At 49.9% G+C, this 27,862-nt stretch overlaps 1 protein-coding gene across 1 annotated transcript; it reads left to right on the forward strand.

The window, feature by feature from the left end:
• The first annotated feature begins 8,795 nt into the window (after positions 1 to 8,795).
• Positions 8,796 to 23,940, forward strand: PRELP (proline and arginine rich end leucine rich repeat protein). Its single transcript, XM_033196968.1, has 3 exons — positions 8,796 to 8,955; positions 17,443 to 18,431; positions 20,990 to 23,940. The coding sequence occupies exons 2-3, from the start codon at positions 17,459 to 17,461 to the stop codon at positions 21,163 to 21,165; spliced, it is 1,149 nt and encodes a 382-aa protein (XP_033052859.1). The 5' UTR covers positions 8,796 to 8,955; positions 17,443 to 17,458; the 3' UTR covers positions 21,166 to 23,940.
• Positions 23,941 to 27,862: the final 3,922 nt, after the last annotated feature.

Here is a 27,862-nt window from a genome sequence, read left to right on the forward strand (position 1 = left end):
TGTACTAAAAGTACAAAAAATAGCCAGGCATGGTGGTGCGCACCTATAATCCCAGCTACTTGGGAGGCTGAGGCAGGAGAATCGCTTGAACCTGGGAGGCAGAGGTTGCAGTGAGCCAATATCATGCCACTGTACTCCAGCCTTGGCGACAGAACGAGACTCTGTCTCACAAACAAAACAAAACAAAAAACCCAGGGAACCAGGATCCCATGAGTCTGGTTCTCTGGTTCCACAGGAACTATGAGAGGAAATTAGAATGGCAAGAAAGTCAGGTCAGGCTGCAGGGTCTCAAATGTCATGCCAAGGCATTTGAATTTTGTTCTATAAATACCTGAGAGACATTGCAAAATTTTAAGCAAGGGAATTACATGATCAGATTTGTGTTTGGGGAAATAACACACTTGTTGGGTCATGGAAAACAGATTAGAAGATGAGAAGGCTTCAGGAAAAAAATAAAAACAGGAGGATTTTGCAATTACTCAAACCCACTAAGAGGAGAAAGTATTTCAGTGCTTCTGGGCTCACTGCCTGATTCCCGCTGGGGCCCGAGTGCAGGATCCTGAGCGCCTACTGTGTGTCAGAACCGTGTAGGTTTTGGGATTCCAAGTAGGAATCCGATTTGGCACAGGCCCACAGCATCTTGTGGATGAGGCAGACAGGAGAGCAGAGAAGGGCAAGGAAGTGGCACGGTTCCTGGGAGGGCCATCCACTGGGGGACTGCTGCAGCAAACGGAGAGACCAGCGGTCAAAGAGGAGAGTGCTGTTGGGAGGGCATCCTAGAAGGTGTAACACCTGGGGGAAGAAGGGCTTTCTTTTTTTCTTTTTTACTTTTTTTTTTTTGAGATGGAGTCTTACTCTGTCACCTAGGCTGGAGTGCAATGGCGTGGTCTCAGCTCACTGCAACCTCCACCTCCCGGGTTTAAGCCATTCTCCCGTCTCAGCTTTCCAAGTAGCTGGGACTACAGCACATGCCACCACACCTGGCTAATTTTTGTATTTTTAGTAAAGACAGGTTTTCACTATGTTGGCCAGGCTGGTCTTGAACTCCTGACCTCATGATCCGCCCACCTTGGCCTCCCAAAGTGCTGGGATTACAGGCGTAAGCGAAGAAGGGCTTTCTACATGGAAGGAGCAGTGGGCAAAGGCATGTAGAGGTGAAATAGCTTGGAGTACTCTGGCTGCTGTGAGACACACACATGCTTAGAGTCTAGACTTTGAGAAACAGGGCTGGAAAGGTAAGCAGGAGACAGACCATGGAGCTTGGGCTGCATTCTACAGGTCTAATTATCAGCCAAGGGCACAGATCAGAATCACTCATGACGAGAGTCTGGAAAACGCACATATATTTGAACTAGCATCTCTAGGGCTGGGGCCTCAGGCACTTTCAGGAACAGTTAGGTGAATCTAACACGTGCTGTGGGCCAAGAACAATGATCATGGGGACAGGGAACCATGCAAGGTGACCTAGTCAGATCTATGCCTGAGGAAGAGCCAGGTGGAGGGTGCAGGGCAGAGAGACCCATCAGGACACCATAGCAGTGGGCCAGGGTCTAGAGGAAAACAGTGCCATGACAGGAGAGAGGGGACCAGCTGTCAAGCCATGGAGGAAATAGAACTGACTGGACTTGGAGAGTCTGGGGCGTGGGGAGCGGGGTGAAGAGAACAGTTGAAAGCAACTCCGTCTTTTAAGAAGAAGTAACTGAAATCTAGATCAGTGGTTCTTAACAGTTTTAAGTGTAAAGATTTCTTTTCAACTTAAAAAAAGTATGTGATGATAATGAATACGTAATAACACAAAGTTACATGAATTTAAAGATGATTTTAAATAATTTGCATTTCATTCATCACAACAGTATACATATACACAAACAAGAACATTGTAGGAAGACGAACTGGGTTCAAATCTTATCTCAGCCATTACTAGATTTGCGACCTTTGAAACATAAACTAACTGTGCCTCAGTCTCTCACCTGTTAAATGAGTATTAGAGCAGTCCCCGCCTCATTGAGCTATGTGAGGACCAAAGAGCTGATACACGCAGTGGGCTAAGAAGGGCGCTTTGCCTATAATAATTCTCAAGAGGCTTTATTATTGTTACTGTTACTCAATTTAGAGACATTGCTTGGTGCACATATGGATGTGGGATCCCCCAAGGTCATGTGTGGGGGTCCCTGGCAGGGCTGCATTGTTCCTGCCCTCCTAGACCTTGTGACATGGGGCGTAACTGACCACACATATCCACAGACTGGCCATCGTCACAGGATGCAGTGGGACTGTGCCTGTGTGAGGCAGTGTCATTACCCAATAATCTATTACATGGAGCAGGATGGCGTTTGGAAGCTTGCTCAGGATGATACCTGGAACCTGGATATTTGATCCAGGTATTTGTGACTTGCTGTGACTTGTGACTTTTACAACATAAAATTAAATTAGGCTGCGGTTTCAGGATGATGTGATTGGGAGACCCCAGAACCTAGGAGGACCTCACCTTGGAAGGCAAAATGCCATCACCACTCACGTGAGCCTGGCTTCTGGGAGACCTGGGGAAGCCCAGAGCAGTGCTTACTGAACAGTCCCAGGCTAGTGCTGTCTGCTAACACCAGCTGATGGTGTAGCCTTTGCACTTAGGCCTACACGCCATGTCTATAGCATTCGTGTATCAGCACCCTCATTCCTACCAGGTGTCAACAGCCCTCTCGCAGGACTGCCCTGATGGTCCACAAGCTGACAACCCCTCAACAGGATCACGACAGTTCGCAGAGAGGGATTTAGGGGTTCTCCGGTCCAGCTGTGCTCACTGTGTGGCCGACAGATAAGTTTTATTTCTTCCTCTGCTGCCTGTGCCCTGTCCCTTCCTCTCATGGAAACAAGCACATCAGATCTGTGGGGAGGCAGGAAGCAGAAGCCGCCTGCATGTGCCTTTGGCTTCATTTTCCATAAGCCTAGGTTCTTGGGGGCTTCTGGGCATAGACACAGTGTCTTGGCCAGAAGAAAAGGGAACATGGAAACTTCTTTCTCTAGAAAAGAAAAGGGCCCCTGGCTTTAATATGCATGTAAAAGGGGTTGAGCTGGAGGAGAATGAGAGCCCTGAGAAGGGGAATCGGAGAGCCTGCCCCTGGCAGAGTGCCAGGCAGCCAGCATGTTTCCAGAGAGGAAATAGCCCTGCAGAAAGTTCCTGTCCCCTACATGCAGCCTAGGAAGTGTCAGAGGGCTGCTAGGCCAGAAGGGGTCTCAGTGGGATGGAGGGTGTGCCCCGCAGCAGCATCAGCCAGGAGCCATGTACGTCCCCTCCCCACAGACACTCTCCATCCCTGTTAGTGCTGCCACTGAATAAATCTGCCTGAAGTTGCTGGGTGGCCCCCCACGGGTACCAAGGACTGAAGTGGAGTATTCCACTGTCCCGGTGAAATGAGCACTTGGATCCAGAAATTAGAGAAGTGAAATGATAGGATAAAGATGTATTTCTGTCACTACTGAGCTGGTGGACTGCCTTGAATACCTGACACATAAAAAGAGAAAACTGAGGCTCAGGAAGGGCTGTGTAGCCCAAGGCCACCCCGTTAGCATGGAGAGGAGGCAGAGCCAGGCCTGCAACCAAGTTTGTGAGACTCCAACTCCAGCACTGCATACCTTAAAAATGAGGAGCCCTCCATCCTGGCTAACGCGGTGAAATCCCATCTCCACTAAAAAATACAAAAAATTAACCGGGTGTGGTGGCAGGTGCCTGTAATCCCAGGTACTCGGGAGGCTGAGGCAGGAGAATGGCATGAACCCAGGAGGCAGAGCTTGCAATGAACTGAGATTGTGCTACTGCACTCCAGCCTGGGCAACAGAGCAAGACTCCATCTCAAAAAAAAAAAAAAAAAAAAAAAGGAGCCCAGGCCGGGCGAGGTGGCTCATGCCTATAATCCCAGCACTTTGGGAGGCCAAGGCGGGAAGATCACCTGAGGTCAAGAGTTCGAGACCAAGACCTGCCTGGCCAACATGGTGAAACCCCGTCTCTACTAAAAATACAAAAATTAGCCAAGTTTGGTGGCGGGCGCCTGTAATCCCAGCTACTTGGGAGGCTGAGTCAGGAGAATCACTTGAACCTGGGAGGCGGAGATTGCAGTGAGCGGACATCGCGCCGTTGCACTCCAGCTTGGCGACAAGAGGGAGACTCTGTCTCAACAAAAAATAAGGCCGGGAGTGGAGGCTCACATCTGTAATCCCAGCACTTTGGGAGGCCGAGACGGGCGGATCACAAGGTCAGGAGATCACGACCATCCTGGCTAACATGGTGAAACCCCGTCTCTACTAAAAATATAAAAATTAGCCGGGCCAGGTGGCGGGCGCCTGTAGTCCCAGCTACATGGGAGGCTGAGGCAGGAGAATGGCGTGAACTTGGGAGGCGGAGCTTGCAGTGAGTGGAGATGGCGCCATTGCACTCCAGCCTGGGCGACAGAGCGAGACTCCGTCTCAAAAAAATAAAAATAAATAAATAAATAAATAAAAGGAGCCCAAATGTTCACCAAGAGAGACTGCTCAAATAAATAAATATTGGGGGGTGGAGGCAGAGAAACAATCACCAAAAGTACCAATATGATCATCTTCAAAATCTACCCGTACCACTGAGTGAAAAAAAAGTGCATAGCTGCTTATTTGTTACTAGCACGTGCATTAAATAAATCTGTGAAGACACAAAAAACTGGCGCACTGTCTTCTGGGGGAAACTGAGTGATGAGGGGACAGGCAAGGAAAAAGACTTTCCCTGTGCAAGCTCTTATACCTCTTAGATTTTCAATCAAGAGAATGTGTTACCTATTCAAAAAATAATAACCTTTTTTCAAAAAAAGAGGGTGACAGAATCTCCTTGTTCAATCCTCTTAAATTCAATGAAACAGACCCCTACTGAGCACCCAGGGCGTGCCAAGCCGTTGGTGGGAGCTGTGGGTTATACCATGATGAACAGGATGCTGTCTCTGCCCAGCAGGGGCCCACTCACCCCAGGCCACCCAGGCCCCCCAGGCTGGAGGGTGGGACGGGCTGCCACAGGACTTACACAGCTTCTCCTCTGTTACGCATTTGCCCAGATCCCAGCCACCCTGGACTGGGAGCCTCAACTAGTACAGGGTGAGGGTCCATCTAGGGCCAGCCTCTGATGACCACTGAGCAGCTAGAGCCAAACTCTTCAGGCCCACACTGCTCCTTCCGGGCAGAGTCTCAGGACCACCATGGGGGAGGTGGGGAGCTTGAGTACCTCCCTCCTGTACTTCTATGGAAAGAGTATTACACAATTGCGTCCTTTCTTCTCTTGCTTTAAGCACTCACTGCTTATAACCAAGGCAGCAATTACTGTGAGGGTCAAAGAAATGGTAAGCCCCCTGATGGATTTCAGTCTGAGTGGGAAGTGTGGGCAGGTCCCAACTTTGCAAATGCAGCTGAAATCCACCATCTTGGAGAGTCCCCTCCCTCTGCTGCCTGGCCCTCCTCGCGTTCTGTCTCCTAACCGTGCTGCCCCTAGCCCTCTGCCAGGACCAGACGGCAGTAGCAGCAGCAATGTGCATATCTGGACTTCTCACCATATGCCCCAGCATTCACATCATGTGCCTGCGACTGTCCTCTGGCCACACCAGCAAGAGATAAATACCTCCCCTGGGTTGAAGACACACCACTGGTGTCCCCGAGACTCTAGGAGAGTAAAGGAGGCTCTTCCTGGAGGATTCACATGGTCCCAGGGTGCATGACGCCAGTGAATCACAAACTACTCCCCTACCATTGCTTTCGGTGATCCCCGTGTTATCTTGGGTGTACTCTGGGAGAGAGATGCGGCAGAGTTGTTAACTTCCAAGTACAGATGAGAAAACCAAGACTCAGGTGCTGAGGCCTGCTCACCAGGTAGCCAGAGAACAGCAGAGTTGACATCTTAATCCAGGTTTCCTAACCCCAAACCTTATACTCTCTCTTCACACTATTGTCAGAAGAGCACTGAGAGGTCATTTGGTACAACCTCGTGTTTTATAAATGGTAAACTGAGGTCAGAGAGGCAGAGGGACATCTTCAAGGTCACACAGCATGCAGCGGGACAAGAACCTGGCCCCCTGGCTCCCAGGATGATGACTGTGTTGAACTGGAAAGTGCTTGTCCTGCCTAAGGTGTTCAAATCCATTTTTTAAAAAACCAGTGCTTCAAAATATACCAGTAGCATTTGTGGGAGTGGGGAACACAGAAGAAACAAGATTGGCCATGAGTTGGTAATTGTTGAAGCTAGGTATTAGGTAATGGGGATATTAATACTATCCTGTGTAAATATGTGTATGTTTTAAAATTTCCACAAAACTTTTAAAACATTAATGTGTTGTCAAAAAAAAAAATTAGGTACTCAAGCTATATTAAGTCCACAAGCCACTGATTAGCAAACTCTATACTGGACACTTCTGAATATCCTGTTGGCCATATCTATACTTACTTCCAATTCTCTCTGCATAGCGTGGGATGCGGGAGATAGGAGACGGGGGAAGGGAGATAACTGGCTTGGTCAGGGCTTGGAAGTTGGCCATCCATTCCCAAGGGCATAGACTCTTGGGATTTGGATGGATCTCATACAGATGGATACAGGTGATACCCCTGCCACTGCCCATAGTCCACACTCCTTGTAGTCTCTCTATCCCCACCGGCACTCTACCCATCCTCCCTGCACCTCACTGTACTTTGCTCACCTCATTTTTTGAGACAGGATCTTGCTCTGTGACCCAGGCTGGAGGGCAGTGGCGTAATCAGCTCATTGCAGCCTTGGTCTCCCGGCCTCCAGTAATCCTCTCACCTCAGTCTCCTAAGTAGCTGGGACTTCAGGTGCACACTACCACACCCAGCTAATTTTTAAATTATTTGTACAAATGGGGTCCCCTATGTGGCCCAGGCTGGTCTTGAACTCCTGGGCTCAACAGACCTCCTGCCTTGGCCTCCCATAGTGCTGGGATTACAGACATGAGTCTCTGTGCCCAGCCAGTCTTTTTGTGCACTCTATCATCTACCACCCACCATACCAAGGGAAACAAGCAGATCTGAGGTCTGATGTTCCCAGCCTGCAGAAGACGCCATATCCCATCTGCATGAGAACTGAAGTGCATGAGCAGCCTGGCAGAGCCACGGTTAATGTAAACCTGGAGAGGAGCTGTGCTGTCTTCCAGCAAGACCTCACCAGCAGGGTGTGAAGCCATGAGATCTGAGGTGGAATGGGGGTTGGAGAAAGGTCTGGGTTTTATTTTTCCTTCTTTTCTTAGGCTGATTAGCATTCACCACAATCCCTTTCCTAAACCGTACTATCTTCCCAGTTTATAAAGTGCTCTCACATTTACAATATTTAATCTTCCCAACCCTGTGAGGTCAATATTATCCACATTTTATAAATGAGGAAACAGGGTCCTCATGATCAAGTGATTCACCTAAGATCACATAGCTTGTGAGTGGCTGAGCCCAGGGCTACAGACCCTAATTTTAGTGTTCTGTCCTCTACCCCATATTGGGGAGGGCAGGCAGGCAGTCCCTTGTCACTGGGCTCTGCAGCTCTCCATGGAACCAATAATAGAGAAGAAAATTGTATTGCATTTCCTAAGTAGTCAGCTGGGATGGCAGGATTTTTTTTTTTCTTTTTTTTTTTTTTTTTTGAGACAGAGTCGCACTCTTGTTGCCCAGGCTGGAGTGCAGCAGGACGATCTTGGCTCACTGAGAATCTGCCTCTGCAATTCTCCTGCCTCAGCCTCCCTAGTAGCTGGGATTACAGGTGACTGCCACCACGCCTGGCTAATTTTTTGTATTTTCAGTAGAGACAAGACTTCACCACGTTGGCCAGGTTGGTCTGGCACTCCTGACCTCAGGTGATCTACCTGCCTCTGCCTCCCAAAGTGCTGGGATTACAGGCATGAGTCACTATGCCCAGCCATGGCAGGAAATTTTGATGGGCATCTACTTAACTGCAAGTGTGTTGTGCTTTCTTAACTGAGGGGCATTGTGGTGTTACCTGAATGAGTCTTCTGGGGTGTTGATATGCACGGGGGAAATTTTGATTTCCCATCACTTTGTGTGATGACCACACAGCCCCTAAATCTCACCTAAGTGTGATATAGAGAAGCTGAAAGAAGCCACTGCATTGTCCACATGAGCTAGGAACAGTGACTTTAGGTCTTACATTAAATCTTAATTCTGCCTTAACTTTGCTGTGCAACTCAGGCCAGCCTTCTCCCTCTCTGGTTCTCAGAACAGCTCTGGCAGCCAAACCCAAGTTATCTCCTATGCCAGCCTGAGACTCCACTCCCTTTGCAACCTCCTGGAGAAGATAACTTAGGGAAAGACTGTCACTGCTCAGAGGAAGCATCCCAAACCCCTCACTGGTTTAGGAATTTAACACCATGGAGCAACAGCCCCAGAAGGCAAGGCAATTGTCAGGAGGAATTAAACAGGCTAGTGCTGGACCCAGCCATCCAGTCCTGGCTTACACAGAGGTTGCTTTTCATGCCTTTTCCCTCTGTTAATTTGGCTTGTTTTCCAAACATGGGTCAAACAACCCCTCTTCAGAAGTGGCAGCAGCAGAAGGAAATGTTATTAAAAATGAGTCTGTTAGTGGGAATGGTGTGTGGATGAAGTCTTTGGGAGTTTTGGCTGCCAAATAAAGACTTGATTGTCATTCCTCCTTTCCCAAGCTCCCTCCCTCTCTCCTCTCCTCTCCTCCCTCCCTCCTCCCTCCCTCCTCCCTCCTCTCCTCCCTCCCTCCCTAAGATCTGCCCCTCCCTCCCCCTAAGCTAACCTCCCCACCCCAATAGGATCTGGTGGAAGAAAAGTCAGGCAAACACAAGCACGCACACACCACTGGGAGATCAGATCTTCTAGCTGGCTCTCTGCTGCCACAGCTCCGCTGAAGGGAGGGGGTGGAAGAGGAGGACTAAACTCAGAGCTGAGAGGAGAGGCAGGTGTGTGCAGGTAAGCCCAGTCGGGAGATGGGCAGGAGACTGGGAAGTATCTTTCATCCAGTAAGTTTCCTCCTGATCTGTCCGTTTACTGATCTAGTCTCTATTCTCTTACTCCTTCCTTCCTCCCACCACTTTCTCCTCTCAAATGAGTTCAAATTTAGTCTTCCTAATTTCTTTCCTATAGCCTCTTCCTCTTCTTTTCATCACTCTATACCCCTAATTTGCTTGCTGCAAAAGTTAAGCTTTCTGCTACAGATGTTTGTTGTAGCACAGTGAGCCACGCTGCACAGTGTCTCTACAGATCAGGTGTTTCCATAGAAACTGGACTCCAGAACCCATTTCTTTGCACCTTTTGTGTATTGTCACACATTGTGGAAGTCACACACATCACACGGAGGCTGCACTTTCACTACCACCACCCCACATGGCCATACAAAATGAAGACATCCTGTCCATTCACCTCTGCCCTCTGCATCTGACATGCAGAGCTAGACCACATCGTCACCAGATACCAGCGGACACACACACACAGCCACACATGTTTCCCGCATCTTGTCTCTCACCCTTTCACACACCTCCCCATCTGTAAGAACAACGGCAAAGTACGTCTTCCCGTTGAGATGGCGGAGCCAGAAGAAAATCTTGCATCCCAAGTCCAGGCTGAATAGGGAGGAGATAAGCAAGAGTGGGAGCTGGAAGGGTTTCTTCATTATTTAGGGCTTGACTGGGTAGGAGCGGGAGAAAAGTGGCTTTTTCCAACCTGCACAGGGTCTTCTCAGCAGTTTTGAATTTCTGTCTCACTGGGCCAAACCACTTGGCTTTTGGAAAGAAAGAAAAGCAACCCAGTTCTCAGTCCTTGCAGGTCCTAATTCCCAGCTCTGTGGACAGTTGATTTTTTATTTTTTATTTTTCCTGCAGGCAGCCAGAAAAATATTTTTCTTTAAAGACGTTCTGAAATTATTCCAACCATTCAGGTTGGCAAAAGGTCCTGTGGCAGAGGAGGAAAAAAAAAAAAAAGGCGGCAGTTCCTTAAGCAGTTGGGGAGGGGAAAACTGAAGGGTGGCCCCTCTCCTGCTCCCCTGCTCATTCCTCTCCATTAATAGAGAGGAGATGTCCCAAGGCAGGCAGGGTGGAGGGAGATCAGGGTCCCACACACAGCTGATCTTCACAATCACCCGAGGGCAGGAGAGGGAGGAGTGTGGAGGGCTTACTAAAAATACAGATGTCGGCTCTCACTACAGATCTACTGAATCAAGATCCAGGAGTCTCGTTTTAATACTTCAGGAGATTCTGATGGTCCACCAGGGCTTGAGAATCAGGGGCCTGAGAGAGAGCTTTGCTGTAATTTTTAAGCCCAAGACTCTGGCACTGTTAGCTGGGCAGAAGGACTGTGTCCTGGAAAAGGAGCTCCAGAGTGTCCCAAATAGGCCATCCCTTTTTTGGGGGAGTGGGAGTAAACAGGGTAGAGCTGTCTCCCTCTCTCCTCCTTGCAAGCACAAGCAGCCATATATACCACAGAGGAACATTCCAGTCAGAAAGTTCCCCCAAGATGGCTCCACAGAGCTTCTGTTTCCCCTCACCCGCTCATCTGCCTGCCCCAGGACCCCAGGAGCACGTGCTGGGCTCTTCCCCTGACCCTTCTAGGTCCCTGCTCCTCCTGCCCAGCAGCCGCCTGTCTGGGCTCTCACAAAGGGTGGGCCGAACACTTTCTTCATTCCCCCTCCACCTCCCTCGTGGGCAACCCCATTTATTGGGCATGTGAGTGAAGTATTTCAAGGCTGGAAGGGGCAAAAAGCTGGGTGCAAAAGGCTGGGAGAAGTCATGAATCACAGTGGAACTCCACGGCCTGCTGAGGAAGGCAGACTTGCACCTTCTCTGGCCAGTGTCCCCTCACCTGTTGCAGAACACATGGGTGAGAAGGTGGTGAATGACAGGAACTCTCATTTACTGTTGGTGGGAAGGCAAAATAATAAAGCCATTTTGAAAGACAAAAAAAAAAAAAAGACAAAAAAGAAAGAACAAGCTTTCCTAGGTGGCTGGGGGCTTCCAGAGTCTCCTCAATTAGTCGTTTCTGAGACCCAAGTGTGATCTCACAAAGCCACAAAGGGGAGGAAGTTGCTCTGTGTGGAAGAGCTGATACCCCACCCGCAAGGATCCCTGCCTTTGAGCAGTGCATGGGGGCTGCCCTCTAGCCAGGCTGGAGGGAAAGAGACCCCATTACTTTGAAATAGTATCAACAAAACCTTAACATTCACAGAACACTCACTTTGCGTGTATTGACTCATTTAACTCTCAAAACAGAAAAGAATGTGTTAATATGCCCATTTTACAGAGGAGAAAAGCAATTGCTTTGCCTAAGCCTACCCAGCTAAGCATCTGAAGAACTGCAGGTTTGGGTCTCAGATCTATAACTACTCAAGGCATCAGACACACTCTTCCAGGCTTTCTTCAAGGGTTGGAGATGCTGGGGGAGCGGGGCAGAGAAGGATATGGTAGGTGGCAGGGGCAGAGAAGGATATGGTAGGTGGCAGGCTGTCAGAAAAAAGTCGTCTCACCCTGGTTTCTTCCCCATCACTCAGAATGGAAAACTTGCTCTTCTAGACTGGTGGCCTGAGGCCAGAAAATCTTCATTCTGTTTACACTTTGCCTTGTGGTAGACACTGGGGAGACAGATGGTCTCTCCATAATAGTGTTATTTTTATTTTTAGCACTTTTTGATCTGTAGTGCATTTTAAAGCTGCTAACCACACTTGCTTCTGACAACTGGGTAAAGAATATAGGTATAGGGAAGATTCTGTTATTCCCATTTTACAGATAAGAAAACTGAGGCCCAGAACAGGGTTCACATCACTAGGTAGTGGTGGAGGGGTGAGAATCTTCTCTTCTAACTAGTATGCACCTAGCAGACTCTCCTCCCACTGCCCCAGGCAAGCTCATCCTTCTATCATTTCACCTTCCTAGAAAGGGGCATCTTGAAGTCATCACGCCCCATAAGGCTCCTTTGTTATCTCAGGACCGTATCAGTCCTAATGGGGGCCTTGAAAGGGCCTCAGGCTCACTCCTCTGCTAACTGTGCTCATAAATTGGCAAAGACTGCTTGATTCTCCCTGCTTTCAATCCCCTTCTGGACTACAGGAAGAGATAAAGAGAGCAGGATGGCTTTCGACATCTAGGTTGAGAACAGAAAGAAGGGAAAAAAGAGAGAGGGATGTTCCAATGTTCACAGGCACAGTGCTGGGTCAGAAGCAGCCCCATTCTCTACCGCAGGGTAGCTCTGGGTCAAGGCATGGAGGCTTAGGGGTGACCAATTAGACAGGAGATCTGACAAGTAAGAAGAATGCCAGCTCAGAGTGCAGAGTAACCCTGCTGCTAACCCTGCCTAGCCCTGGGAGACAAACCCAACCTCATTCCCAGCCCAACCTCAACCTCTCCATACAAAGCCAATTAGCCTTAAATAGCTGCTCCTAATGACTTGACCAATCCATCAGGACTTCCATCCATCCCTGCTCTGAGCAGAAACATTCCACCAGTCCTGGGTTGTAACAGTAAATTAATGAGAGAGATAGGGAAGGGGGCTATCCCACTTTAAAAATCAAGGAGTCCATGAGGGCGCTGTGGCTCACACCTGTAATCCCAGCACTTTGGGAGACTGAGGTGAGCAGATCACTTGAGCTCAGGGGTTTGAGACCAGCCTGGGCAACATGGTAAAACCCCATCTCTACAAAAAAGACAAAAATTAGCCTGGTGTGGTAGCGCATGCCTGTAGTCCCAGCTACTCAGGACGCTGTGATGGGAGGATCACCTGAGCCCAGAGAGGTTAAGGCTGTAGTGAGCTGTGATTGTACTACTGCACTTTAGCCTGATCAAAGGGAGACCCTGTATCACCAAAAAAAAAAAAAAAAAAAAAAAATCAAAGCGTCTTTCTGGATAATCTGCTCTTTATAAGCAAATAAATGAGTAAGTAAGCCTCTGCCACTTGCAGATATTTTGCACTTTATAACATGCCTTCAAATGCATGATCTCATTTGATCCTCACACAGATGAGAAGCCTGGGTTGGGGAGTCAGAGCCAGGAGTCAAGCCCAGATCCACAATAATTGGAATTGAAATTAGAATTTAAAACTCTCTTAGGGGCTGGGCACAGTGGCTCACACCTGTAATCCCAGCAATTTGAAAGGCCGAGGTGGGAGGACCACTTGAGCTTAGGAGTTCAAGACCAGCCGGGGCAAAGAGTGAGACCCCCATCTCATTTTTGTTTAAAGTGAAAAAAGAAAAAAAAGAAATTAAAATTCTCTCAGGAAACGTTCTCAAATGTAGAGAGTGAGTGTTGGGTTGGGCAAAGCATTGCTTTTCTCTATCATTAAGCAGCAGCTTTTCCAGAACCAATGGTGGAGAGCAGAACTGCATGCAGTTGGCTGTTGTAGGTGGTCAACAAACCTTCACTGATTGAGCAATGAGCAGAGCCCAGTAGAAAGCTGTGGGTGGAGAGGTGCACTTGCGAAAGCACAAGAAAAATTTAAAAACACACACGGACCCATCCTAAGGAATCTTACGATTGGACAGAATTTTCTAGAAGGGGAGCATAGAGTGAGGCTCTGAGGCTTTGTAGGAGGGACTATGACTACCCATGGAGTCCAGGTACTCTCAGTCTGTCACATGGATTCTGGTTTTAGAGACCTAGGACATCATGGAGCCCTGCCAGAGAGAATGGCTGTGCTGTCAGCTGTCACAACTTCTCATCCTGCCTCACGGCAAAGCTCCAGCAGGAAGAGGCATCACCCCATGAGAAAAGCCTTAGAAATGAACGCTATTTCCTTAAGAGAGAAGCATCCCTGCACTTGGAAGGGTTCTGATTCAGCCCTGGGGCTGAGGGAAGGGGAGGAGAGCACGTTCAGCTTCCCCACATAACTTGCTCCTGGGAGCGATTTCCTGGGGAACCTCCTATTGGCTCTGGGAGCAGCTTGGGTAGGCCCAGAGGTTTGGAATGTAAACAGGTCAGAGGCCTAGTGAAAAGATAAGTTACCAAAGGGTCTGGTGCTGCACACGGGGAAGAGGAAGGCTTGTGTTTACTGTGGATGAGAAGGCGTGCATGGTTAGCCTGCTGGGTGGAGCTATGAGTGACCTGCCTGTTCCTCTCACCCCTGACGATGAAGACCAGGCTGCCCTGGCACTGAGCCAAGGAAACCCACCCGCCCCCCGCACCCCCCCCCCCACCTCAGCACAAGTCACAGTCACGATGCCTCACTGCTTTTGCTGGAAGCCCTGGGCAAATTGGTGCCCAGTCCCTGGCATATGCTTTCAGTGACAAAGGCAATGAAGGGATACAGGAAAACCCCGCCAGTGCTGGGAGCCTCCTTGGGACAGGGCTTTTCACAGTACGAAAGATTTCTTGCTCATTTCTAGGCTTCTGGGTGATTAGAAAATACTTTTTTAAAATCAGGGTCATAAAAATTGAAGCTTTTAGAAATGTTTGTTTTAGAATACTAATGCTTTAACCACCCCCTTAATTTATATGCAAGATGACTGTTCTGTTTTCCAGAAAATAACAGAACTTACACAATGTTAATTCATAGTTCACCAATTACAAGTGAAGTGGGGTTCAGCCAACAAGACTCAAGCTTAAAGTTTTGCAATTAATGCCTTCTCTTTTTAATCCTTGCAATGTATCTCTGAGAATGTTACATCCTTAACAGATTAAGCCAAAAACCTAACTGCAAGATCCTTTGTGATAGGAGGCCAGGGAAAATGGCCTTCCGGACCCCCTTGGAGAGGCCTGCCTTGGAGGAGACCACCTTAGAGGGAGGTGGAGAAGCAATAGAGGCTGAAGGACAGTCTCTGCCCTCCTTCCCTCCTGCCTTCCTTCTTTCCTTCCGATACTCAGTGTATTGCATAAGGGCTCACATATGCACACAGAGGATAAGTGAGTGAGTTTGCTTATGTGATGGGACCTGGAGAGGTGTGTGTGTGAGAGTGTGCAGACTGGGGGGTCAAGGGTGTATGTGTGTGTGTCCCTGCGCATAAGCTGCGGTGAGACACCCTCCACCCATCCATAGCTAAGCTCTTCTCTTTCCAGTTTCTTGTCACATTCAGCTTCTCCTGAGCATCTGTCCTAGAATTTAACAGCTGTGAGCGGCTTCTGTTGTCTTCCTTTGATCAAAGCCAGCAAGGAGCCAGGCACTGGGTCAAGCAAGAAAAGAGTCTAAGCTGACATGGGTTCAGAGGGAAGGCAGGAGAGGCAGAGTGTCTGAATCAGCACAGTGATCACAGGGTCCAGACGCAAGCTGGGGACATACTCCAGCCCACCCTATCTCAGAGAAGCTTCTATCCCCAGTGTGTCCAGACCTCGAAGCAGTGGAAGGGGCACCCCAATTCTGAGGAAGAGGCAAGGAGGGCCAGTTGAAGCAATGTTAGAATGTGGATCCTGGCTGGGGGTGTCATAGGAATGATAGCCTTGGAGAGGGGAAGGTATAGGTCATTCCCTCCAGGGACCCTTCCTAGCCTAGGCCAGGGGGATGCCCGTGGGAGCTGCCTATTTCTGTCTGCAGTCATGAGTCTGTTGTTATTTCCCCAGTTTCAGTTCAACTCAAACCACATGGCCTTATCTGGATGGTCATCAGGGCCAATGGGAAGGAAGGCAACACCAAAACATCCTTCAGCTGCATATTTCAATGTCACTGAGGCTAGTGGGAGGTTCTTCTTGATATCCCACCTCAATACCACCAACTCCAAAGGATATGGGAGAAGCAATATCTGATCAAAAGAAAGGAAAGTGTTTCTCCACATCTTTCAATCCCTTCCCTGTTTATTTTCCTGGGAGCCTCCACATCTGGGGAGACATTCTTGGCATGTTTCCCAATGGCAAAGACGAGCGTTCTCTGAGCCAAGTGCAGGGAGTAGGGAGAGGGGTGAGGAGGCCCAGAGCATCTATGAGCCAGGGTGGATGCAAAGGTGTCGGCAGCACTTCCCTCCCTTCCCAAGATCCCATTAGCTCTCCTCTGGAAGGGAGGAGGCCTTGGTTCTTGTCCTGGGTCTGCTGTTAAATAGCATCCTGGCCTTGGCAAGCCACTTCTTCCCTCCCGTCCTCAGTTTTGTAAACGGTGGGGTCTGGAGTTGATTGGTGGATTTCAAGCCATTTTCAGCAAAGAAACATGTCCCCCTCCCTCCCTACACCAAATGAATGCTTTGGGTAAACCTCATTATATATAATAGGTTTTTTAAAAAGAGAGCTGCTGAGGTTGGCACAGGGACGGGTTGAGGGTACCCCAGGGCCATCTCCTCAGTCTCCTCCCCACAGGGGTGCTCCACAGAAATGAAGGCAGAGTTGGAAAACTACTATGTTATGGGATCTTTAAGGACTTTTCTGGATTTAACCAGGACTACGGTACATAGTCCTAACTATGGACTATGGTTCATACATCCATTAGGATGTTCATACATTCTAATATCCCTCTCATGAAGACACTGATGATTTTCTCAGTTTGTGAATGGGAGGACTGAGGGCCAGAGTGGTTAAGGATCTGCTCTGACAAGCCCCAGGACTCCTGACTCCAAGTCCAGTGTCCTTTCTTTCTTTCTTTCCTTTCTTTCTTTTTTTTTTTTTGACAGAGTTTTGTTCTTGTTGCCCAGGCTGGAGTGCATTGGTGCAATCTCGGCTCACTGCAACCTCCTCCTGGGTTCAAGAGATTCTCCTGCCTCAGCCTCCCAAGTAGCTGGGATTACAGGTGTCCACCACCACACCCTGCTAATTTTTTGTATTTAGTAGAGACGGAGTTTCTCCATGTTGGTCAGGCTGATCTCGAACTCCTGACCTCAAGTGATCCACCTGCCTTGGTCTCCCAAAGTGCTGGGATTACAGGTGTGTACACCACCGCCCCAGCCCCAGCCCCAATGTGCTTTTTTTTTTTTTTTTTTTTTTTGAGACAGAGTCTCACTCTGTCGCGCCCAGGCTGGAGTGCAGTGGAGTGATCTCAGCTCATTGCAAGCTCCTCCTCCCATGTTCACGCCATTCTCCTGCCTCAGCCTCCCGAGTAGCTGGGACTACAGGAGCCCTCCACCACACCCAGCTAATTTTTTGTATTTTTAGTAGAGATGTTTCTAACATCTCTGTTAGAAACAAGATGTTTCACCGTGTTAGCCAGGATGGTCTCGATCTCCTGACCTCGTGATCTACCCACCTTGGCCTCCCAAAGTGCTGGGATTACAGGCGTGAGCCACCGTGCCCAGCCCCCAGTGTGCTTTCTACCAGCATGCCCCCTGCCCTCTTCAAAGCAGGCTCAACACATCAAGTGGCTAAGCCAATGGCCAAGGAATCCAGAGCCTCAAACCCTTGTTACTCCCTCACCTGCTGGGTATAGGCAAACAAGGAGATGCTTCTACAGCTCCCCGAACTCTGCCCATCTTCCCTGGAGCTCTAGTTCTGCTCAATTCTGGCTTCAAAAACATGACATCTAGTTACTGAGGGCCCAAGGCTAAGGACCTCCTGTGTCTTCTCCCTGCAGGTGTATCACCTGGATCATGAGGTCACCCCTCTGCTGGCTCCTCCCACTTCTCATCTTGGCCTCGGTGGCCCAAGGCCAGTCAACAAGACGACCAAGACCCGGGACTGGGCCCGGGCGCAGACCCAGGCCCAGGCCCAGGCCCACACCCAGCTTTCCTCAGCCTCATGAACCAGCAGAGCCAACAGACCTGCCTCCTCCCCTCCCTCCAGGCCCTCCATCTGTCTTCCCTGACTGTCCTCGCGAATGCTACTGCCCCCCTGATTTCCCATCTGCCCTCTACTGTGATAGCCGCAACCTGCGAAAGGTCCCTGTCATCCCACCCCGCATCCATTACCTCTATCTCCAGAACAACTTCATCACTGAGCTCCCGCTGGAGTCCTTCCAGAATGCCACAGGCCTGCGATGGATTAACCTGGACAACAACCGAATCCGCAAGATAGACCAGAGGGTGCTGGAGAAATTGCCTGGCCTGGTGTTCCTCTACATGGAGAAGAACCAGTTGGAAGAGGTCCCCTCAGCCCTGCCCCGGAACCTGGAGCAGTTGAGGCTGAGCCAGAACCACATCTCCAGAATCCCACCTGGCGTCTTCAGCAAGCTGGAGAACCTGCTGCTCCTGGATCTCCAGCACAACAGGCTGAGCGACGGCGTCTTCAAGCCCGACACTTTCCAGGGCCTCAAGAACCTCATGCAGCTCAACCTGGCCCACAATATCCTGAGAAAGATGCCGCCCAGGGTCCCTACCGCCATTCACCAGCTCTACCTGGACAGCAACAAGATTGAGACCATCCCTAACGGATATTTCAAGAGTTTTCCCAATCTTGCCTTCATTCGGCTTAACTACAACAAGCTGACAGACAGGGGACTCCCCAAGAACTCCTTTAACATCTCCAACCTGCTCGTGCTCCACCTGTCGCACAACAGGATCAGCAGTGTGCCTGCCATCAACAACAGGCTGGAACACCTGTACCTCAACAACAACAGCATCGAGAGTGAGTGGGGTGGGCCAGGGCGGGGCCAAAGGCAAGGATGTTGGCTTGTGTAGCACCTCCACCCTCTCTAGGGAGTCTCAGGGAGGGGTGGTATAAAAAGCATCCACTTTGGCACTGGACTTCAATTTATGGCCTTGCCACTTGCTATCTGGGCGACCTTGAAAAGATATTTGACCTCTCTGGGAAGTTTCCTCATCTGTAAAGTGAGAATGGTAATAATACCTTCTACCACGAAGGTGATATGAGGATGTAATAGTTTAATATGGAGAAAGTGCCCAGAATACCGTACCTGGAGGGCCATAGGTTTTCTTCCTCCATTCTTCCTCAGTCCCAGTTCCTTGGCAACTGGATCTATAGGTAGGGTAGACATGGAATATACTCCTGGACATTATACTAAAGACAGAACAGAGACATTTTAATACCTATCCTGAAATGTCCTGGGCCGGCCCTCTGCAGAAACCTGCCCCTGTGGGAGGATGTTTCTTCCCAACCCTGAGCCTGGGTTTTTATTCAGGGTACGCAACTGGTAAAAATGTGGCAGTCAGGAAAAGAAGGTCTGTATGCTGCTGCTTTCTGAATCTATGTGGAAGTGTGCAATGTTTAGGTGGACTTAAGGGAGAGTTTGCCTGACTGACATTTACAGGGTCCTGAACTTGGAGTATCAGTTGCAGCCCAGGAGAGGAGGTTGGAAGTTGCAGTTTTGCTTCAATCAAAAATTTCAACTCTGAGTAGAGCATCAGCAGAAAGTTTTAGAAGTGAAATAATATTTTCTGGTCCTTGAACAAAATCAGCCTACATTCACACAAGGGATGCAGCAGCAGAAGGAAAGAGAGGGATTCAGGGAGAAGAGAAGGACCCTTAGAGTGATATTTGGGGATCCTTAGGTTCCAAGCCAAAGAATGAGAGGGAGATTGTTGGTGTCTCTACTGACACCAACAATGGGCAAATAGATCTGTTCACTCATTTGGGATAATTTCAAGAAGTAGGGGAGGATTTTTTTTTAATCTTACAAAAAACAAAATGTGAAAAGGGGAAGACTGTCTAATTTTACCCTGGAGACAGTACACTAAAATAAAACACATTACCCCCAGGAAGCTATGAGGCCGAAATACAGACAGAAAGGATACCTTGATTAATAAATGGCTGATAGGTCTCTACCAGATTATGGAAAAACAGGTTGCTAGAAGATATCCCAGCCTTCTAAGGTTGAAGTGAGAGAACTCACACCTCAGCCACATGGGCCCACCCCATCCAGCCTGTCTCCTGTGTCTTTCACAGACAGAATGGGCTGAGTGGGGCCTAGGTCAGTGTGACAATTACGTTCTTCACAATGACCGTAATGCTGCCACTGGTACTGTCCTCAAACAGCTTGCAAAATGCCTTTGCCAACATTCTCTCCCCTGATTACAGGGCAGGCACCACTCTTACCATTTCACAGATTGAAGAACTCAGCATCAGTGTGGATAGGCAACAGCCAGCCCCAAGCTCATAAGAGAAAACCCCTGTGTCAGGGCACTTCTGCTACTCCAATGGTGAAGGAGAAAGAGGAGGAAAAGGAAGAGGAAGACAATTACAATGAAGACGATGCCTACTCTTCCTCCTCCTCCTCCTCCATAAATAAGTGAGGCAAGGCTTAGGGAGAATAAAACAGTCCATTTAAATGCTGGCATGCCTGGTGCCACCGGCATCTAACAAGATGTGATGGAGGAAATGGAATCTCAGGCCACAGACCCTTCAGAATCAGTAGGCTCATCATGTCCCTGGGGCTCCAGAGCTCTCCCCAGACCCTCTTTCCTCTTTCTGTCATCCCTATTTCAGTTAACATCTTTTGCCCATCCTCACGTCTCACATCCAATTCAAAGGAAAACCTGCAGAGTGATTTTCTCATCCATCTGCTGGCTTCAGATCTCACCTTACTCCATAGCTTCTCCACACTGTAGCCAGATTCATCTTTGTACAGCATAAACCTGAACATAGGGATCCCTAAGGACCCTTCCAGATTTAACACTCCAGGATACCATGGTTCAAGTATCCTATTAATAACATTGCTCTCATAAAGACAGTCCTGTTCACTGCCATTCCTCAGACCAGAGACCAAAAGCCTCTTAGTGAAAGACTGTTTGAAAGCCTAACTACCTTCCCAGCTTACTCTCCTTAGTACACCACATTGCACTATTACTATTCCCAGATTCGCCCACAAGCAGAATTTTGGCCTCCACAACTTCATTCAAAGATTCCTCTATCAGAACACCATCCCCCAGGTCTCCACCTGTTGTAATCCTACCTATTCTTGAAGGCCCGGTTCAAAATGTACTTCCAATTCTCTAGAGTGAACTTGTAATAACAGTTGTTTATCAATTCCAACTTAATTCAATTTACAAATGAGTAAACTGAGTCTGGAGGTCAAGGCAGCTCATCTATGATCACACATTCCCAAAGCTAGCCAGTTTCAGAGAGAAGTCTACAGTCCTTGCTCTCGGGTGTCCTCCCCCTTCCGCTTCCTCATCTTGGCCGCCAGCCTCCACTCCCCGCTGATTTCTCGTCTTCTTTTTCCGTAGAAATCAACGGAACCCAGATTTGCCCCAACAACCTAGTGGCGTTCCATGACTTCTCCTCGGACCTGGAGAACGTTCCACACCTGCGCTACCTGCGGCTGGATGGGAACTACCTGAAGCCGCCCATCCCGCTGGACCTCATGATGTGCTTCCGCCTCCTGCAGTCCGTGGTCATCTAGGCCCTACTCCGCCACCGGATCTGCTCTGACCGCACTTGAAGGCTGGGGCCCAGGCGCCTGTGCCCGCCATTCATTTTCTCTCTCTCCCTTTCTTGCTCCCAGCTTTGCCTCCCTTATCCCACCCTCGAGGCAGGGAAAAACCATCTATTCTTCTGCAGCCTCAGGAGCGAGACTTCCAAGGGCTCGGTTTGGTCCCACCCAGTTGAAAGACACCCAGTGCACACCCAAACTCCTGGCCTTCTGTGGTTTCCCTTTGTTCCAGAAACACAGATGTGTCTAAAGACTTGGTGTCCCCTTCTCTCTCCTCCCCCACCCGCCACTCCTGAGTACATCTGGGCCGTGGACTGACATCTGATCATGGTCCTGGCAGAGCAAGCAGCCCGGAGGTAAGGTTCAGAAAGTCCCCCTGGGGACTCCTCCATCTTGGGCAGCTCTGGCTTAAAGAGGCCGAGAAACCCAGTTCTCCTGGGCCAAGGATCCCTTCTGGCAAAGCTGCTGCTCCGCCGCGCGGTTCCCCGGCACCAGACATCGCCCTGGCCCCGCTGGCCCGGGTGTCCGGGAAGGAGGAGCGAGGGAATGACGGAGGTGGGCTGCAGGGTCAGGGCTCTCGCAGGGGCCTGCATCTGGCCAGCAGGTCACAGGGATGCGCAGGGGGATCTCTCCTGTTCCAGAGTGAACATAGCACACACTCTCCTGGCTGGGCCTCAGGGGGAACAGCCAAGGAGAAGAATGGCCCAAGGAACTAGGAAGCAGCCATGGGAGAGGGGAGGGGTTCAAGCCCGGATGGGCCCGCGTGGCGTCGATGGGTCCTGCGGCCCCCTTGCCCAGCCGCGGGTTTAGGGAGCAGCGTTCACAGTGTTTGTGTGGGGGCGGGGGAGGGAAGAGGCAGCAGCCCCGCCCCCGCCATCTGTTCTCCATCAGTGTGCGTGGCCCAGCCTTTTCCACCCCCGGGAGGCGGCTCCTGAGAAACAGGGAGGAAGGGGCGGAGCACCTGGACATCTCCCAGAAGCCCCTCCACGTTTGAAAATGCGCCTCCTCCCCGGAGACAGACGCGTGGGTGCCACCTAGTGGCTGGTGGAGGTAACAGCTGGCCCCAGTCTTCCGCCTGGCCCTCTCCCTGGGGTGATTTTCCTCGGTGGAGGAGGCCAGTGGGGTCCCAACATGGAATAACCGTGGGCCGTATGCATGGTGTCGCTCTCCTCTAAGGTCTAACGGGCACAAACGTCCCCACGCTGGGCTCATTCCCATCGTGAGTGAGCCCAGGTGAGGACACAGTCGGCTCCTGTTTGTTGTATGCCCTTTCCGGGTTCCTTCTCAGCTCCCTCATCTGTAAACCGAGGAGGTGGATAAGATGCTCCTGGCCGGACGCGGTGGCTCACGTCTGTAATCCCAGCACTTTGGGAGGCCGAGGCGGGCGGATTATTGCCTGAGCTCAGGAGTTCGAAACCACCCTGGGCAACATGGTGAACACCCCCCCCCACCCCACCCCCGTCTCTACTAAAATACAAAAAAAATTATCCAGGTGTAGTGGCGCGTGCCTGTAATCCCAGCTACTAGGAGGCTGAGGCGGGAGAATCGCTTGAGCCCGGGAGGCGGAGGTTGCAGTGAGCCGGGATCGTGCCACTGCACTCCAGCTTGGGCGACAGAGTGAGACTCCGTCTCAAAAAAGAAAGAAAGAAAAAAAAAAAAGGTGTTCCTCTGAGGTCCCTCCTGCGCTCATGTTCTGAGTCTGGGGCTCCACACCTTAAATCATACTCGAATGCAGGACAAGTCCTAAATATTTGCCCCTTCCCTTGAGTAATTTATTTTCTGTATGGACTGTCTCTCCCCTAGAGGCTTCCCCACCCTCCATGCCTGGCCCAGGTGAGCGGCTTGGCAGGTCTCCAAGTGGAACCCGGTCCAGACAGGGCTGCCTCGACTTCACCTTCCCCCCTAACTTCCTCCAAGGGATGCTGCCCCTTCTCAGCCCCCTACGTGTGTATGTTGGTGGGAGGCACAGGGGATGGATGTTCTAGAAATGAGTAAGACACAGTGCCCACCCCCAAGTTAAGATGAAAAATGTTCCAGAGGTTTTTAAGAAATTGGATTAAGCTGGGTCCCTGACTTCAAGAAATTCCCATTATGCTCCTTCTCACCTCTCTCTTTTGCTAATTATGGAAAATAGGGCCCATTTCATCATAGCCTCCTTCCCCCCCGTGCTCCACTACAATTGCCGCATTCTTTTCTAGCTGCAGCTGGTTTCTCCAAGGCTCCTGCTTAAAGTCGATGCGTTATGGTGCGCTATGGCCGAAAGCAACCTGGTGCTTTGGCCTGGATAAGAGCTCCTTCTGCATCTTATTCACAGCTTGCAACCTCAGCCCCTTTGATGAGGCCCTCAGGGGAGAGGTCATTCCCTCCATCCTGCAAACCCAGACTCATTTAGCAGCAACGCAGTCACCATCATCCCACTGCCCAATCTAGAATATGTCTGCTCTCCATCGCCCTCTGCAGCTCTAAGCCAAAGGGGATGCAAGGTAAATTGGCTTTACAGGCTCCCCTCCCCCAAACACACACACAATGGGCTGGTTTCTTTTGAGTTTAAAAAAGCCCCCTTCTCCATGCACAAGTTCATTCCCTCCATGCTGTTGTCATCGACATACACAGGTGTGTATGTAGGTGTACATGTGTACTCTGCACGTATATCTCTTCTCTCTTGAAGACCGTGTTAACTTTGTGAAATAACTTCCACATTTCAACACGCTTCACAGTAGAGGAAATAAAGTAATATGAAAAACACCCTGCTTGAACTGGACGGTGTGAAAAGGTCAAGAATAACACTTTAAAGTCATCTTGCCGGCTGGGCACAGTGGCTCATGCCTGTAATCCCAGCACTTTGGGAGGCCAAAGCGGGCAGATTGCCTGAGGTCAGGAGTTCAAGACCAGCCTGGCCAACATAGTGAAACCCCTTCTCTTCTCAAAATACAAAAATTGGCCAGGTGTAGTGGCGCATGCCTGTAATCCCAACTACTTGGGAGGCTGAGGCAGGATAATTGCTTGAACCCGGGAGGCAGAAGTTGCAGTAAGCCGAGATTGCACCACTACACTCCAGCCTAGGAGACAAAATGAGACTTCATCTCAAAATAAATAAATAAAAATATAAATAAAGTCATCTTGCCACCCATCCCCTACCGTTGAGCCACCATGCCAAGCCCCAAAGCCTTACTTGCTCTAACAAAATGAGTGGAGAGAAGATTATATTCTTAAGAAATTCCTATGAAAGCTATCCTAAAGCCTTTTCTTTCTTTTTCTTCATATTTTTTAATAGAGGCAGGGTCTCATTATGTTGCCCAGGCTGGTCTGGAACTCCTGGCCTCAAGTGATCCTCCCACCTTGGCCTCCCCAAAGTGCTGGTATTACAGGTGTGAGCCACTGTGCCGAGCCCCAAAGCCTTTTCTTGAAGAATTTCTCCCAAACTCACAACCCTCATGAAAAATTAATCCTCAATTCCACAAGACTGACCACACACAGACCAAATATCTATATATATATTCCTAAAGTCAGACCAGAAATCTAACAACTGCATTTGAAACCCAAATCCTCAGGTCCTTTCAACCCACACGTACTAAATTGTTGAGGGTCTCCCAGGAGCTCTGTACCGAGGCAGACACAGAAAGACACAAAACGGTCGTCTTTCCTGCCCAAGTGAAGCTTACAGACTAACTGGGGAGATGTAGTGTGCATACAAAACAGTAAAAGAGCTGTCTCGAGGGCAGAGAACATAGAGCCAAGTCATCTGGAATGGTCTACATGCCATGCGGAAGTCCACAGAAGGGTTAGAACAGGGTGTCCTCTCTTCCAAGGGAAGGTTGGTGCAAAAGTGGGGTTCCTGACCCTCCCAGCCTACACCATCTTCTTTAGAAGAGAACTGCCAGGTGACGCCCTCGCTGCTGCTGCCTGGCTACTAAACATCTACTTCAGTTCACTTCACAGATGTTCAGCAGACATCGGTCACATGCCAGGTCCCCCGCTAAGCATTCAACGACGGGTAATATACACAGCGGCACACCCCTGAGGAACTCTACCTTGGTAAAGGGAAAGAAATCCATGAATGGATACCTGTAGATACCTCTGTGTCCTAAGTGTTTGTAATAATGCTGTGTATGAACAGCATAGAGGAGAGGGCTTTTCCCTCTACCTGAGGAAAACCAGAAAGGCTCCTAACATGTGAGCTGGCTCTTAAGGATAAATCAGGTTTTGCCAGGTGGACAAAAGAAAAAAAGACGCCACCTGGACGGGAAACAGCATGAGTACAAAGGTAGGAAGGTGTGGAGTCTACTCTGTGGGGCTTGTGTGTCTGAAAAAGAAGAGAGGGTCATGTTCCGGGCATGGAGTTATGTGGCTACAAGCCCTCAGCAGGGGATATACCCCCGTCCTCCAAAACACAGGAGGGTTCCTGAACTTCCCTGCCTCTCTCTCCCTGTCCATGAAAAGGGCAACAACAGGGTTGGCTGGCCAGACTTCTGTCCATACCACCTGCCACCTCCGATTCATCAATACGCCGTGTGCCTCTCCTAATGAGAGATTAGGATTAGGACGCCTCCCCCACCTCCTGCTTCCTTTGCCAGGCTCTCGGGGAGCTGGGCTGCCTGGAACAACAGTCTGCTGAGTTAGCCGTTTCCCCCCCAGGTCGCATGTATACATCCATGGACAGCCCCTTATATTCATGAGAACAAGAGCGTGTGACCTGCGAACTTGGGAAAGCAAGAGGAGAAGTTGGGAGAGGGTCTAGGATGCGAGCCTGTGTCTGGATGTGACTCCTGCCGGGAGTAGGGGGAGCAGGTGTGTATGTATTGGGAAGGAACGATGGTGGGGGTGCAGCAACCAAGCAGGGATGGCAGGACCGTGTGTGTCACTGGGAAAGCAGGGAGGGAGGGTGGGAGCAGGCGGCAGGGAGAGTGAATGAACACTCGCATTTGCATTTCTCCCAGGAATAAATGTGTGGGGTGGGAGGGGGGAAATCGCCTAGGCTGGCTGTGAGGGCGGAGGGCCTCTGGCTGCAAAGCCCAGGCTGTGGAGAGAAGAGGGAGGCACACAGCCCGCCAAATGTGCCATCTGCCTCCTGGGTGCCCTCCAGGATCCAGGACTGTCTTTCCCTCCACCCAGCAGAGCCTCTGATGGTGTCTCTCCCCAGGTGGGGGGCTGCCAGGGGTACAGGAACATGCTCTTCTCTGGTGACCAGGCTCTTGGGCTGAGGGAAGCCCCCTCTCACACCAGCTGGTGCCCAGGAACACAGCAAGCCAAATGCTGCCCTCATGGGCCAGGCTATTAGATCTGCCTCTTCACCTGGTGTGCCAGGGCAGAGATGAGTTCTGCCAAGCCATCTGCTCTGAGGGCCTGGAAACATATGGATTCAGGATTCCTGGGGAAGAAGGTGGAAATAGGGAGGGTCATATGAACTAAAGAAAACTCTCTAACCCCACCGTCAAAAAATCTAGGCATTGGCCCTGGCTCAGTGTGACCTAGGGCAAGTCATGTCACCTCTTTGGGCCTCACTTTCCTCATCTATACCACAAGGATTGGGACTAGATCTTTACGGGGGCTCACAGCTGGAATTTAGTATCTGGTTGGTGGAAAGGAGTAGGGAACAAGGAGAGTCACTGAGAAACTTGGGTGGACGCCGGGGCACAGGCTGGCAGAAGCTGGAGGAAGATTCTTTAACCACTCCACATCTGTCTTCATCAAGGACTTGCTTGGCAGCCTGCTAGAGGTACCAAGGAAAGCGAAGTGCTTCCAGATAATTGCCGTTGGCCCTCTGTATCTGTGGGTTCCACATCCATGGATTCAACCAACTGCAGATTGAAAATATTCAGAAAAAAAATATTCACAACGTTCTGAAAAGGAAAACTTGAATTTACTGTGTGCCAGTACTGTGTGGAATCTATGTGAACAGAGTGAGGTGTAAGCCTTGTGTTTGGTGCTATAGGTAATCTAGAGATGATTTAAAGTACACAGGAGGATGTGCGTAGGTTATATGCAGATTCACCATTTTATATAAAAGACCTCATCATTTGTGGATTTGGTATCCATGGGATGTGCAGAACCAATCCCCCATGGTTACTGAGGGACGACTGTACCTCTCTGAGGGTTGGGGAGAGGATACTTCCCAGGCCCCCGAGGACCCTACACAATGTCTTCTGGTGTTTATGATCCTTTCTAGGGCCCATCTCCCAATTTCCATTTAGTTTCTTCCTAGCAGATTTAGAGAATTTCCTGTATCCTCATGATCATCTGTGAACTTGAAGTTGGCATTCAAATCCTATCACATCCCCCATACACCTTCTCTTTGAACCACCTAGGCCTGCAGCTCCTGCCTCTGGTGATTTTCTTCAATTGTGGTCTCTGTGCTGGCACTCTAGGTGGGGGTGAAGTGCCTCAGTTCCACTTCATTTTATCTTTGGATTCTGGTTATGAAGTGAAGCCTCATCACTCTCTGGCTGGAGAAAGAAGCTGGAAAGACAAGCTCTGTCTCTCCACATCCCCCCACTCCAGCCTTCTCTGAGGACTCAGAATATGAGGGATGGGGACCCTTCCTTGTGGGAGGTGGCACTGCCTGTTCCTCAAAGATGTGGCCTTATCAGGAGGGTGGGCGAGGAAAAGAAAGAAGGAGCTGACAGAGTAAGAGGAGAGACAGAGCAGGAGCTGGAGGTGGGGGGCGAAG

This window comes from Trachypithecus francoisi, unplaced genomic scaffold (assembly GCF_009764315.1).
Source record: "Trachypithecus francoisi isolate TF-2019V2 unplaced genomic scaffold, Tfra_2.0 Lachesis_group5, whole genome shotgun sequence".
Lineage (NCBI taxonomy): Eukaryota > Metazoa > Chordata > Mammalia > Primates > Cercopithecidae > Trachypithecus > Trachypithecus francoisi.